Source organism: Pleurodeles waltl, chromosome 10 (assembly GCF_031143425.1).
Source record: "Pleurodeles waltl isolate 20211129_DDA chromosome 10, aPleWal1.hap1.20221129, whole genome shotgun sequence".
Lineage (NCBI taxonomy): Eukaryota > Metazoa > Chordata > Amphibia > Caudata > Salamandridae > Pleurodeles > Pleurodeles waltl.
In genome coordinates, this window is record NC_090449.1 from 723,612,623 (window position 1) to 723,627,798 (window position 15,176).

Sequence of the window (15,176 nt, forward strand, 5' to 3'; positions counted from 1 at the left end):
CAGTTTGGTGTCCATGCTGTTTACAGCTATGACACCAGGCCTTTTTGGGATCAAAGTTTTTACCCTTGTACCCATTGTTTTGTGAAGAGGCTCTGGGCCCACCCTCCTGTGCAGGTTTTTGGGGGCCTGTAGAAGACTCTTTACTATTTTTAGTTTTGGCTGTCTCATCACCCTTCCCCTGGGGAGTCTTTGTGACCCCTTTCTTTTGGTCACCCCCTGTTGAAGTCTTGGACACCCTTGTCTTGACCCAATGGTCCGCCTTCTTTCCCAATTCTTGGGGAGAAATTGGTCCTAGGTCTACCAGATGCTGATGCAGTTTATCATTGAAACAATTACTTAACAGATGTTCTTTCACAAATAAATTGTACAGCCCATCATAATTACTTACACCACTGCCTTGAATCCAACCATCTAGTGTTTTCACTGAGTAGTCAACAAAGTCAACCCAGGTCTGGCTCGAGGATTTTTGAGCCCCCCTGAACCTAATCCTGTACTCCTCAGTGGAGAATCCAAAGCCCTCAATCAGGGTACCCTTCATGAGGTCATAAGATTCTGCATCTTTTCCAGAGAGTGTGAGGAGTCTATCCCTACACTTTCCAGTGAACATTTCCCAAAGGAGAGCACCCCAGTGAGATCTGTTCACTTTTCTGGTTACACAAGCCCTCTCAAAAGCTGTGAACCATTTGGTGATGTCATCACCATCTTCATATTTTGTCACAATCCCTTTGGGGATTTTTAACATGTCAGGAGAATCTCTGACCCTATTTATATTGCTGCCACCATTGATGGGTCCTAGGCCCATCTCTTGTCTTTCCCTTTCTATGGCTAGGAGCTGTCTCTCTAAAGCCAATCTTTTGGCCATCCTGGCTAACAGGAGGTCATCTTCACTGAGAGCATCCTCAGTGATTTCAGAAATGTGGGACCCTCCTGTGAGGGACTCACTATTTCTGACTAACACAGTTGGAGACAGGACTTGAGGGGTCCTGTTCTCCCTATTTAGGACTGGAGGAGGGACATTGGCCTCCAAGTCACTAATTTCTTCCTCTGTGAGGTCATCATCAGAGGGGTTGGCTTTTTCAAACTCTGCCAACAGCTCCTGGAGCTGAATTTTGGTAGGTCTGGAGCCAATGGTTATTTTTTTGATATTACAGAGAGACCTTAGCTCCCTCATCTTAAGATGGAGGTAAGGTGTGGTGTCGAGTTCCACCACATTCATCTCTGTATCAGACATTATTTTGCTAAGAGTTGGAAGACTTTTTAAAGAATCTAAAACTGTTTCTAGAATCTAATTTCAAACTTTTAACAAACTTTTAAACTCTAAAAGACAAAGCTAAACAGGGACTTAACACACAAGGCCCTAGCAGGACTTTTAAGAATTTAGAAAAATTTCAAATTGCAAAAATGAATTTCTAATGACAATTTTGGAATTTGTCGTGTGATCAGGTATTGGCTGAGTAGTCCAGCAAATGCAAAGTCTTGTACCCCACCGCTGATCCACCAATGTAGGAAGTTGGCTCTGTATGTGCTATTTCAAAGTAAGGAATAGCATGCACAGAGTCCAAGGGTTCCCCTTAGAGGTAAGATAGTGGCAAAAAGAGATAATACTAATGCTCTATTTTGTGGTAGTGTGGTCGAGCAGTAGGCTTATCCAAGGAGTAGTGTTAAGCATTTGTTGTACATACACATAGACAATAAATGAGGTACACACACTCAGAGACAAATCCAGCCAATAGGTTTTTATATAGAAAAATATCTTTTCTTAGTTTATTTTAAGAACCACAGGTTCAAATTCTACATGTAATATCTCATTCGAAAGGTATTGCAGGTAAGTACTTTAGGAACTTCAAATCATCAAAATTGCATGTATACTTTTCAAGTTATTCACAAATAGCTGTTTTAAAAGTGGACACAGTGCAATTTTCACAGTTCCTAGGGGAGGTAAGTATTTGTTAGGTTAACCAGGTAAGTAAGACACTTACAGGGCTTAGTTCTTGGTCCAAGGTAGCCCACCGTTGGGGGTTCAGAGCAACCCCAAAGTCACCACACCAGCAGCTCAGGGCCGGTCAGGTGCAGAGTTCAAAGTGGTGCCCAAAACACATAGGCTAGAATGGAGAGAAGGGGGTGCCCCGGTTCCGGTCTGCTTGCAGGTAAGTACCCGCGTCTTCGGAGGGCAGACCAGGGGGGTTTTGTAGGGCACCGGGGGGGACACAAGTCCACACAGAAATTTCACCCTCAGCAGCGCGGGGGCGGCCGGGTGCGGTGTCGAAACAAGCGTCGGGTTCGCAATGTTAGTCTATGAGAGATCTCGGGATCTCTTCAGCGCTGCAGGCAGGCAAGGGGGGGGTTCCTCGGGGAAACCTCCACTTGGGCAAGGGAGAGGGACTCCTGGGGGTCACTTCTCCAGTGAAAGTCCGGTCCTTCAGGTCCTGGGGGCTGCGGGTGCAGGGTCTCTCCCAGGCGTCGGGACTTTGGATTCAAAGAGTCGCGGTCAGGGGAAGCCTCGGGATTCCCTCTGCAGGCGGCGCTGTGGGGGCTCAGGGGGGACAGGTTTTGGTACTCACAGTATCAGAGTAGTCCTGGGGTCCCTCCTGAGGTGTCGGGTCTCCACCAGCCGAGTCGGGGTCGCCGGGTGCAGTGTTGCAAGTCTCACGCTTCTTGCGGGGAGCTTGCAGGGTTCTTTAAAGCTGCTGGAAACAAAGTTGCAGCCTTTCTTGGAGCAGGTCCGCTGTCCTCGGGAGTTTCTTGTCTTTTCGAAGCAGGGGCAGTCCTCAGAGGATGTCGAGGTCGCTGGTCCCTTCGGAAGGCGTCGCTGGAGCAGGATCTTTGGAAGGCAGGAGACAGGCCGGTGAGTTTCTGGAGCCAAGGCAGTTGTCGTCTTCTGGTCTTCCGCTGCAGGGGTTTTCAGCTGGGCAGTCCTTCTTCTTGTAGTTGCAGGAATCTAATTTTTCTAGGGTTCAAGGTAGCCCTTAAATACTAAATTTAAGGGCGTGTTTAGGTCTGGGGGGTTAGTAGCCAATGGCTACTAGCCCTGAGGGTGGGTACACCCTCTTTGTGCCTCCTCCCAAGGGGAGGGGGTCACACTCCTAACCCTATTGGGGGAATCCTCCATCTGCAAGATGGAGGATCTCTAAAAGTCAGAGTCACCTCAGCTCAGGACACCTTAGGGGCTGTCCTGACTGGCCAGTGACTCCTCCTTGTTTTTCTCATTATTTTCTCCGGCCTTGCCGCCAAAAGTGGGACCTGGCCGGATGGGGCGGGCAACTCCACTAGCTGGAGTGTCCTGCTGGGTTGGCACAAAGGAGGTGAGCCTTTGAGGCTCACCGCCAGGTGTGACAATTCCTGCCTGGGGGAGGTGTTAGCATCTCCACCCAGTGCAGGCTTTGTTACTGGCCTCAGAGTGACAAAGGCACTCTCCCCATGGGGCCAGCAACATGTCTCGGTTTGTGGCAGGCTGCTAAAACTAGTCAGCCTACACAGATAGTCGGTTAAGTTTCAGGGGGCACCTCTAAGGTGCCCTCTGGGGTGTATTTTACAATAAAATGTACACTGGCATCAGTGTGCATTTATTGTGCTGAGAAGTTTGATACCAAACTTCCCAGTTTTCAGTGTAGCCATTATGGTGCTGTGGAGTTCGTGTTTGACAAACTCCCAGACCATATACTCTTATGGCTATCCTGCACTTACAATGTCTAAGGTTTTGTTTAGACACTGTAGGGGTACCATGCTCATGCACTGGTACCCTCACCTATGGTATAGTGCACCCTGCCTTAGGGCTGTAAGGCCTGCTAGAGGGGTGTCTTACCTATACTGCATACCCAGTGAGAGGCTGGCATGGCACCCTGAGGGGAGTGCCATGTCGACTTACTCGTTTTGTCCTCATTAGCACACACAAGCTGGCAAGCAGGGTGTCTGTGCTGAGTGAGAGGTCTCCAGGGTGGCATAAGACATGCTGCAGCCCTTAGAGACCTTCCTTGGCATCAGGGCCCTTGGTACTAGAAGTACCAGTTACAAGGGACTTATCTGGATGCCAGGGTCTGCCAATTGTGGATACAAAAGTACAGGTTAGGGAAAGAACACTGGTGCTGGGGCCTGGTTAGCAGGCCTCAGCACACTTTCAATTGTAAACATAGCATCAGCAAAGGCAAAAAGTCAGGGGGCAACCATGCCAAGGAGGCATTTCCTTACACTAAGGCACAAATTCTCCATGTTTTCTCATGCGGTTTCAGCTATTCTAAATGAGAACAAGCCACATGAGAAGGCCTGGAAGGGGTACTCTATATGTGGAGATATGTAACTTGATTAGATTTCCAAGGCTACTGGTGGAGATTTTGTAAACTCAACAAAATGTTGGATACCCTACTCAAATCATATGGGTAAACCCACATCGGCTAGATTGTAGCCAATGTGGGTTTACTCATATGATTTGAGTAGCTTTTCCTAAAAGGTGTAAATCAGCCCCAGGCACAATAACAGCTAGACACAAGACATGCTTCCCCAGCTCCATACATTAATTGTTTTCTCAGGTTCTCACAGGAAATGTCCATTGTAACTCAGCATGCCACAGGAAGGGTTGTTTAAAACAAGGAAACACAAATACCCAGCAAGTCTAGTAAAGGTTTATGAATGCCAGTGAATACATGAGCAAGGCATTTGTAGCAATGGCTGGAATTATTGCAAGATGTCCCTTTTAGTGGAACTGTGTGTGTGTGTGTTCTTGCAACGAGATCCCTTTTCTAAGTTATACCCCCTCGAGAAAGGCAGCGTGCAGCATATGTGACGGTTCAACGAGGCAGAAGAGGGAATTAGAAGAAAGGTAAAGAATGTTAACTGGAGTTAATACTCCTTTATATTACCCTCCCATGAACCTCTGTGAAATAAAGAACTCTCATGAAATAGTTTGTGAGATGCCATTCCTCCATCCAAGGGGAGCATCTACGAGAAACTATTAATAAATGGAATGTAGACAAATGCTATAATGCCCCGGATACAAAATTTGAAGGGTTAAAATACACATCCCATTGCAAGAAACCGAGAACGTGAATGTTAAATTGAGATGCCTCCAGCTAAATACAATTTAAAATGTTTAAGTTCTCTTCTGTTTTTGCCCCTTCTCCTAATGGAAAAAATGATGTTATCTTAATTAATCAGGATTCATGCATGCCTTTGTCTTTGAAACCAAAGACTTTGATAGGAAATTGATGTTTTCTGTTTAATGGTACTCTTTGCATAATAGTAACAAAATCAATGTAAAGCTTTGCATCACTTTGCCTCATTCACGCAAATCACTGGTAAATAACCCCTTGGACATTTTTAAAACAGCTCATGATCTTGTTGCATAAAGATTATACTTACTTTTTTGACGGGTCGAAATTGAACACTTGTTTAGTGGGATAAGTTAATAATTTGCTAACATCTATTTATTTTCGCATATCTAGGCCGTGTGCACTACATTAATTGGGTTTGTTGCTCAGTGTGGCTTTTTCTCCTATAATAGCTATAACTTGCCGCTTCGCACTGCAAGCACAATTCATTATGAAGTGGGGCTCTCATGGATGTTCTATAAACATGTTAGCTTAATATCATTGTAGACTGGAATCGCTATGGCGTCTTTATACGTTGTCAGTGCTGTGTAGTTCAGGGAAACTCAATTGTAGGCAAACCAAAAAACACTACCAGCCACCACCGATGGAGAGCACGGAAAATGGGTTCCACGCGCACTTTTCTATATGTCAATGTCTGTGTGGGCGTAGCTATTTTTTGTTCAGAACAATCAGAGTATCCAGAAGGCCCACATGAAAACCTAATTGACTTGTGTTTTTAAAACGTGACATGAGATCTTCGTTCTTGGTAATGGGTGTGATAAAGTCTGTTTGATAAACAGTCAATATATTCTATATAAACAATCCATGAGCTTTGGGTGGCCACTCCTTTAAAGGCACAGCGAGTGCTCAGCGGGACTAATAGCCATTTTTGCTCCTCATGGCCAAGGCATGAGGGTATAACTTGCAACTGAAAACGTTAGCATGCTTTTCTCCAAGTCCTTTACCAAATTCAGAGTTGCCCTTTCCATAAAAAGTCTCGATTAAGAAACATGTTTAAAAAAAATGTTAATTTAAATATATTTAACAGTATTAATGCAGAAAGTTGTTTGAGAAAAAGTTGGTCTCGATGTGCCCAATATATTTGGCTGGCATTGACTTTTTAGTGCAAAATAACAGCCTCTGTGAAGATGCCCCCATCACCCCACCTCCCTGAATACCCCACTACCCGAAGCAGCTCCACCTTTCTTTCCTAAGCAGTGTGCTCTGTGGCAGGCAGAGATACGATCACTCTAAGAATGAAGATTACATTTCTGTGCTTCCAGTAGGGGGTCACTTGCATACTCCAAACATGAAGCTGTGCTCACCTGGTAAACATGTGGAAGGAGGCGAACAAGGTTGGGTGGGTATCAAGGAGAAGTGGGATGTGTTATTTGCTTGCAGAAACTGGAAAAGGGTATTTCACCACATCTTAAGTGACAAAACTCCTAGCACCGGCTCTGCATGGGGATGAAGGCAGAGACCAAACGCGAAAAGAGGCAGGCTAGATATCAGTTGTACCTGTGCCTGGGAAGACAGAGATCGGAAGAGCGGAGGCAGATTTCTGACACAGGGATCTTAGAAAACAGTGACAAGGGATAGGAGTAGAAGAAACTATTTCATTACTGAAGAATAGCAGAGAGCATACGAAGTCCACCTAGCTGCTTTGTGGCAAACTGTGCTTTTCATCCATTTCACAATGCAACCAAATCCAACCAAGAGGTATTGATGTAATGTGGTAATGAGATTGTGAAATTATACAACTTCGATTTATATCTACCTCCGTTAGTTTTACTATGAGTTGCTTTAGGTATATGATCTTATGTGACTTGGCAATTACCTTAGGCCCAACAATTATTCACGACCGAACGCATTGTTTGAAACCATTCATTATTATCTCATAGCAACAAATTATGTATCAATTCTGAGAAATGAAGGAAAAAATATTAGTGTCAGTGCTGAAGTTAATCTGCTACTTAGAGGCATAATTATACTGTTATAAAGGTAAGAAAGGCAACAATTCAAAGGATCACAAAATAAACAAACTCAGCCGCGGCTTTCTGCAGTCAAAAGTCAGTGAGGAAATGATTTGCTTGAAGGACATTGCCGGTTAATCTGTTTCTAAGATTGAAATCTTTGCTTATTTATGTTTGGAGGCTAAGATCTGAATCTCTTCAGAGCAGATATTCCCTGCTCTAACACGTCTGTGAAATCGTTTCATGCCCTCCATGCACCGTGTCTGAATGCAGTTCCAGAATAGAGTGTTTGTCCTCTTTTTCCTCCAACTTACCATATTGATCTCATTGCTTGATGTTTTTTTCAGGTGGCACGGTGGTGGTGAGTTCAGAAAGGCCATCTGTAGACGGTGCGGTGCCACCAGGTAAAAGACTTTTGCTGTTGCTTCAAGAGTGATAGACTGACACACTTGTCTTACAGCGAAATTTTTATTTGGATTGCTCCACAAAATTTAGAGCTGCAAAATGTTGTCTATCAAATCACGTGTAAGAATTGATGCATGCTTATAACAACAGCCTTCTGTCTGTAATGGGGCCAGGTCCAGCCGGTACCGAATCCGATTGGGGCAGAATAAATCCTGTATAAATATATATAACATAATTCACGGTCATTAGGAACCATAACCGTGTGTATACTCCAGCACTTCCAGTGTACGGCCCCTCTCCTCACCATTGTGGCCTGAGCCGCCGATGAGGCCAGTGTGTAAATGTCCGCCTCTATCAGTCAACTCACTCTGGGAGGAGCACCCTGTGTTTGCAGCGTCCACTACTTCAATGTCGGCTTCATCGGCTGGGGCACAGGGACACTGGATATAGCGGTTTTGCTAAAGAGTACATACTGGCTACATTTTGATTGGGGAAGGGATAGTGGTCCCTAGCTCTTTAAGTGGGCCTGGTCCTGCAGGTGCTCAGCACCGGCTAAAAATCAGGTGCATCTGCGTTGGCAAACTCTGGACTCCTCTTGCACGGTTGCAGTCAGAATGTAGTTTTCTGGCACAGTGTGATGAAGAGACAGCACTTCGAGGAACCGATAGAATAATATCTGTCTCTGCTGGAAAGCCAATGGGCTTTTGGAGATTTCAGTGCATCACAGCGCCCATCGAACATTTACGGATACACATTGAAAGTCTCAAGGATGCTATTAGAGCTGCTGATATAAAAGGGATAGGCATGTCTGTGTCAGACCAGAAGATGGTTTACTGTAAACTGGGTAGCAAAAAAGGGAGACGAAACAATGCTAAAATGTTGAAAAGAATGCCTTCAACCTTGCACGAGCAGGAGGTTCAGGAGGGCTTGGGTGCTAATTAGTGGTAGCCAGGGTTAGTGCATTTGGCACCGCAGCTGCAGCACCTCCATTGGTCCTTGAAGGCGACAGCAACACTCCTGGCCTTTCACTTCACCTATCAATGCTAAAGAAGAATTTGAGGGTCTAAAATTGAGACAAGGCCAGGATCAACCGTATGACACTATTTAGTGTAAACGTTTGCCTATCTTATACTGGGGTGAATCAATGTCAGTGCTGTAGCCCAAATAGAATATCACGGCTGCATAAGCAGTGGGAAAGAGAGGACAAAACATGCTTTATACACCTGTGATATCATTCATGAAGTTGGTGAAAGTGCTAAATGAAAACAAACAAAATCATCAGCTTTATAAGAGAATGCCACATTAAAAAAATGACGGTAATATGACCCAACGAGCCATAAGGGGCTTGTATATGAGCCCCCAAATGCCTGTTGACTCACAAAGCACTCAGCTTTCTGGCGTTTGGGTTTGCAACAGCAAACCTCTTGTAGCAAAGTAAGCTTTTTTCCGTTTACCTTTTTATTTAACGTGGATATACATTGCAGACGACAGCGCTCGCCAAGCAAGGGCATTTTATGGTAAGGGAGACAGTGCAGAGGGTACTAATACTACTTGCTATAAATATGTTGTCCTTTGGCTTCGTAGGCCCATAGATTGACACAATTGACAAAAAGGTCGTGAACATAGTCCTGAAGCAAACTAGGTGAAAACCAGAAAACCAGAAAACCAGAAAAAAAACTATTGACCACACATCACTTTGTCTCCTGACTATAAATATTGCATCCATTTTCAACGCCAACTTACCTTCAGGGGAACATCTTTCTAGCGTGCTTGTTGAAAACTACATCAAAGTGTGCACCTAGGAAGAGCTGGAATGTCTGTAAACTATGGGTAGGCCAATGCTCGGATTCTAAGCAAGACTTTGTTCGCATTAAAAAAAACTTGCACAGCCATATACAGATATCTGCTGCCTGTTCTGTACCCCAATCACCCGAAGGCTTGTTACAACCACCAAAGAACATATTATTTCTAAGCAATAAGTTACTTGCTTGCCCCACCTGTATTCGTTCAATTATTTTACAAAGATCACATTACACAAAAAACACAGGGTACGAGGCCTGTAAAGCCCGCCAAGAAATTCCCATTTCCGTAAGTTAAATCATAACCAGGCACGACCTCCATAGTGACATATTAACAAGCTGTTGATATCAGTATTAGCTCAATTAGGAGCCGAGCTGAACTTTGCTGACAGCAGCTGTCAGTTGGCGAATTCCCAGCCTTGGGATTAATTCCATCTCTACATGCATAAGCAAGAGATGTGTGACCACATTAATCGACTTAGTCAGGCGTTCAAGGTTTATTAAAGAAAGGCGCAGGAAAATATTGACACTCAAAAAATACACATTTCAGGCTAGCGCTAGTCATGAAAACGGGTTTACCCTCCATCAAAAACGGCAGTAAATATGTGTGTTTTAACTGGATATAACAAAGGATGTGTTTTCGCTGTTTTTACTCAAGATATATTTGAAATTATTGAACATGTGTCATATTAAGCATACCATATTTCACTAATCGGTCTTTTTATAGGTTTCTCCACTTTTTTGGCTAGGCGAATAGCAATGACACATCTTAATACAGACAGCAGACAGATTCAGACATTCTTTTGCAACTAAATTCAATCTCAGTATGCAAAAAGGCATCTTTATGTGTCTTTTCATAAACACTAACAGGGATAGGTTATCTTCAAAAAATGTGTGCAACACCCCAAACCTGTAAGATGGTGGCTATTCACAACTATTCTATAATGCATTCACACCCAGGCATACTTGTAAATGTAATCTGAAACAGATTTGTTATATTAGATTTTTGAGTGAGATCCAATATGTGATGTGAATGGCCGGTAAGGGGTTTATCAACAAATAATTGTTTCCCTTATAATAAAAACTGGAGAAAGTGATAGGTGCTAAGGCACAAATTCTCCATGTTTTCTCATGCGGTTTCAGCTATTCTAAATGAGAACAAGCCACATGAGAAGGCCTGGAAGGGGTACTCTATATGTGGAGATATGTAACTTGATTAGATTTCCAAGGCTACTGGTGGAGATTTTGTAAACTCAACAAAATGTTGGATACCCTACTCAAATCATATGGGTAAACCCACATCGGCTAGATTGTAGCCAATGTGGGTTTACTCATATGATTTGAGTAGCTTTTCCTAAAAGGTGTAAATCAGCCCCAGGCACAATAACAGCTAGACACAAGACATGCTTCCCCAGCTCCATACATTAATTGTTTTCTCAGGTTCTCACAGGAAATGTCCATTGTAACTCAGCATGCCACAGGAAGGGTTGTTTAAAACAAGGAAACACAAATACCCAGCAAGTCTAGTAAAGGTTTATGAATGCCAGTGAATACATGAGCAAGGCATTTGTAGCAATGGCTGGAATTATTGCAAGATGTCCCTTTTAGTGGAACTGTGTGTGTGTGTGTTCTTGCAACGAGATCCCTTTTCTAAGTTATACCCCCTCGAGAAAGGCAGCGTGCAGCATATGTGACGGTTCAACGAGGCAGAAGAGGGAATTAGAAGAAAGGTAAAGAATGTTAACTGGAGTTAATACTCCTTTATATTACCCTCCCATGAACCTCTGTGAAATAAAGAACTCTCATGAAATAGTTTGTGAGATGCCATTCCTCCATCCAAGGGGAGCATCTACGAGAAACTATTAATAAATGGAATGTAGACAAATGCTATAATGCCCCGGATACAAAATTTGAAGGGTTAAAATACACATCCCATTGCAAGAAACCGAGAACGTGAATGTTAAATTGAGATGCCTCCAGCTAAATACAATTTAAAATGTTTAAGTTCTCTTCTGTTTTTGCCCCTTCCCCTAATGGAAAAAATGATCTTATCTTAATTAATCAGGATTCATGCATGCCTTTGTCTTTGAAACCAAAGACTTTGATAGGAAATTGATGTTTTCTGTTTAATGGTACTCTTTGCATAATAGTAACAAAATCAATGTAAAGCTTTGCATCACTTTGCCTCATTCACGCAAATCACTGGTAAATAACCCCTTGGACATTTTTAAAACAGCTCATGATCTTGTTGCATAAAGATTATACTTACTTTTTTGACGGGTCGAAATTGAACACTTGTTTAGTGGGATAAGTTAATAATTTGCTAACATCTATTTATTTTCGCATATCTAGGCCGTGTGCACTACATTAATTGGGTTTGTTGCTCAGTGTGGCTTTTTCTCCTATAATAGCTATAACTTGCCGCTTCGCACTGCAAGCACAATTCATTATGAAGTGGGGCTCTCATGGATGTTCTATAAACATGTTAGCTTAATATCATTGTAGACTGGAATCGCTATGGCGTCTTTATACGTTGTCAGTGCTGTGTAGTTCAGGGAAACTCAATTGTAGGCAAACCAAAAAACACTACCAGCCACCACCGATGGAGAGCACGGAAAATGGGTTCCACGCGCACTTTTCTATATGTCAATGTCTGTGTGGGCGTAGCTATTTTTTGTTCAGAACAATCAGAGTATCCAGAAGGCCCACATGAAAACCTAATTGACTTGTGTTTTTAAAACGTGACATGAGATCTTCGTTCTTGGTAATGGGTGTGATAAAGTCTGTTTGATAAACAGTCAATATATTCTATATAAACAATCCATGAGCTTTGGGTGGCCACTCCTTTAAAGGCACAGCGAGTGCTCAGCGGGACTAATAGCCATTTTTGCTCCTCATGGCCAAGGCATGAGGGTATAACTTGCAACTGAAAACGTTAGCATGCTTTTCTCCAAGTCCTTTACCAAATTCAGAGATGCCCTTTCCATAAAAAGTCTCGATTAAGAAACATGTTTAAAAAAAATGTTAATTTAAATATATTTAACAGTATTAATGCAGAAAGTTGTTAGAGAAAAAGTTGGTCTCGATGTGCCCAATATATTTGGCTGGCATTGACTTTTTAGTGCAAAATAACAGCCTCTTGTGAAGATGCCCCCATCACCCCACCTCCCTGAATACCCCACTACCCGAAGCAGCTCCACCTTTCTTTCCTAAAGCAGTGTGCTCTGTGGCAGGCAGAGATACGATCACTCTAAGAATGAAGATTACATTTCTGTGCTTCCAGTAGGGGGTCACTTGCATACTCCAAACATGAAGCTGTGCTCACCTGGTAAACATGTGGAAGGAGGCGAACAAGGTTGGGTGGGTATCAAGGAGAAGTGGGATGTGTTATTTGCTTGCAGAAACTGGAAAAGGGTATTTCACCACATCTTAAGTGACAAAACTCCTAGCACCGGCTCTGCATGGGGATGAAGGCAGAGACCAAACGCGAAGAGAGGCAGGCTAGATATCAGTTGTACCTGTGCCTGGGAAGACAGAGATCGGAAGAGCGGAGGCAGATTTCTGACACAGGGATCTTAGAAAACAGTGACAAGGGATAGGGATAGGAGTAGAAGAAACTATTTCATTACTGAAGAATAGCAGAGAGCATACGAAGTCCACCTAGCTGCTTTGTGGCAAACTGTGCTTTTCATCCATTTCACAATGCAACCAAATCCAACCAAGAGGTATTGATGTAATGTGGTAATGAGATAGTGAAATTATACAACTTCGATTTATATCTACCTCCGTTAGTTTTACTATAAGTCGCTTTAGGTATATGATCTTATGTGACTTGGCAATTACCTTAGGCCTAACAATTATTCACGACCGAACGCATTGTTTGAAACCATTCATTATTATCTCATAGCAACAAATTATGTATCAATTCTGAGAAATGAAGGAAAAAATATTATTGTCAGTGCTGAAGTTAATCTGCTACTTAGACGCATAATTATACTGTTATAAATGTAAGAAAGGCAACAATTCAAAGGATCACAAAATAAACAAACACAGCCGCGGCTTTCTGCAGTCAAAAGTCAGTGAGGAAATGATTTGCTTGAAGGACATTGCCGGTTAATCTGTTTCTAAGATTGAAATCTTTGCTTATTTATGTTTTTGAGGCTAAGATCTGAATCTCTTCAGAGCAGATATTCCCTGCTCTAACACGTCTCTGAAATCGTTTCATGCCCTCCATGCACCGTGTCTGAATGCAGTTCCAGAATAGATTGTTTGTCCTCTTTTTCCTCCAATTTACCATATTGATCTCATTGCTTGATGTTTTGTTCAGGTGGCACGGTGGTGGTGAGTTCAGAAAGGCCATCTGTAGACGGTGCGGTGACACCAGGTAAAAGACTTTTGCTGTTGCTTCAAGAGTGATAGACTGACAAACTTGTCTTACAGCGAAATTTTTATTTGGATTGATCCACAAAATTTAGAGCTGCAAAATGTTGTCTATCAAATCACGTGTAAAAATTGATGCATGCTTATAACAACAGCCTTCTGTCTGTAATGGGGCCAGGTCCAGCCGGTACCGAATCCGATTGGGGCAGAATAAATCCTGTATAAATACATATAACATCATTCACGGTCATTAGGAACCATAACCGTGTGTATACTCCAGCACTTCCAGTGTACGGCCCCTCTACTCACCATTGTGGCCTGAGCCGCCGATGAGGCCAGTGTGTAAATGTCCGCCTCTATCAGTCAACTCACTCTGGGAGGAGCACCCTGTGTTTGCAGCGTCCACTACTTCAATGTCGGCTTCATCGGCTGGGGCACAGGGACACTGGATATAGCGGTTTTGCTAAAGAGTACATACTGGCTACATTTTGATTGGGGAAGGGATAGTGGTCCCTAGCTCTTTACGTGGGCCTGGTCCTGCAGGTGCTCAGCACCGGCTAAAAATCAGGTGCTGAGACGAGTCCCTATCGGTCTCTCCATTTTTGCCCTCACCCTGTGGAAAAAAATAACTCAGCAGTAGTACCACCCTTCACTGCCTTTGATGTAACTTCAAATATATTTGTTATAGTTATTGCACAGTATCATCGTTTCAGAATTCAATCATTTTCAGTATTATATACAACAAAGCCATTGTTGTACTTGTTTGTCTTATGCAACTAACAACTGTTGGCAAAGCCAATAGTCCAGGTTTGTTTTAGGTGTATTGTCAGTTGTAATATATATATGGATGCAATGACAGAAAGAAGCACTAAAATACCAGTCAGGTGGCACACTATGCTAAGCACAGATTTTTAGCTAGCATGTTTTAAAGCCTGCATAAGGAACCATTTAAAATACAGATTAATGGTTGTACTTGAGACAACATACTGTTAGAGAAACCATTTTTTTGAAAAAATGTTTTGCTACGTGACCTTTGCTTACTCAAAAATGGCTGAATCAGTTTTGCTCAAATTTGTCAACGATCACTAACTAATATGAAAGATTTGCTGATATTCTTTTTTTGCTAATTTGTGGGCATCTGAGAAAGACAACGTGTTTAGAGTCCCCTTAGGTAAAGCAAAATGGGCCCTTTCGCATGATCTTATTCATACTTCAGTATATAATATAGGACGTTTAGAAATCCAGGATACACTATACCTTAAATTCTGGTCTCACAATTCTGTTCAAAGGCTATACCCCAAAAATGCCTAGCAGTACTAGTATGACAGCATACGACCGGAGCTGCTTCAGGTGTCATCACATAAACCATTCTTTCATTTCCTTGGTTTAACATACCAAATCGAATGCAGGGAAGTAAGGACGTAGGGGATATGACAACAATTAGCAGAATAAGAGCAAACTAAAGAAAAGACAAAGAAAGAAGGGTAACAAAAGAATATTTTTTTTCAGGATGTTACAGGCAGGCCTGACCAATAATC

General features: G+C 42.8%; 1 protein-coding gene across 5 annotated transcripts in view; it reads left to right on the top strand.

Moving 5' to 3' along the window:
- NRP1 (neuropilin 1) overlaps positions 1-15,176 on the top strand; it is a 290,386-nt gene that overhangs the window by 238,277 nt on the left and 36,933 nt on the right. For 3 of the 5 annotated variants that reach the window (XM_069211236.1, XM_069211237.1, XM_069211235.1), the window contains 2 exons: positions 7,402-7,458; positions 13,586-13,642. The exons of 1 other annotated variant lie outside the window; for it this stretch is intronic. In XM_069211236.1, the coding sequence (XP_069067337.1) occupies positions 7,402-7,458; positions 13,586-13,642 (114 nt within the window). The remainder of the gene's footprint in view (positions 1-7,401; positions 7,459-13,585; positions 13,643-15,176) is intronic. One more of the 5 variants, XM_069211238.1, reaches the window with a different exon arrangement.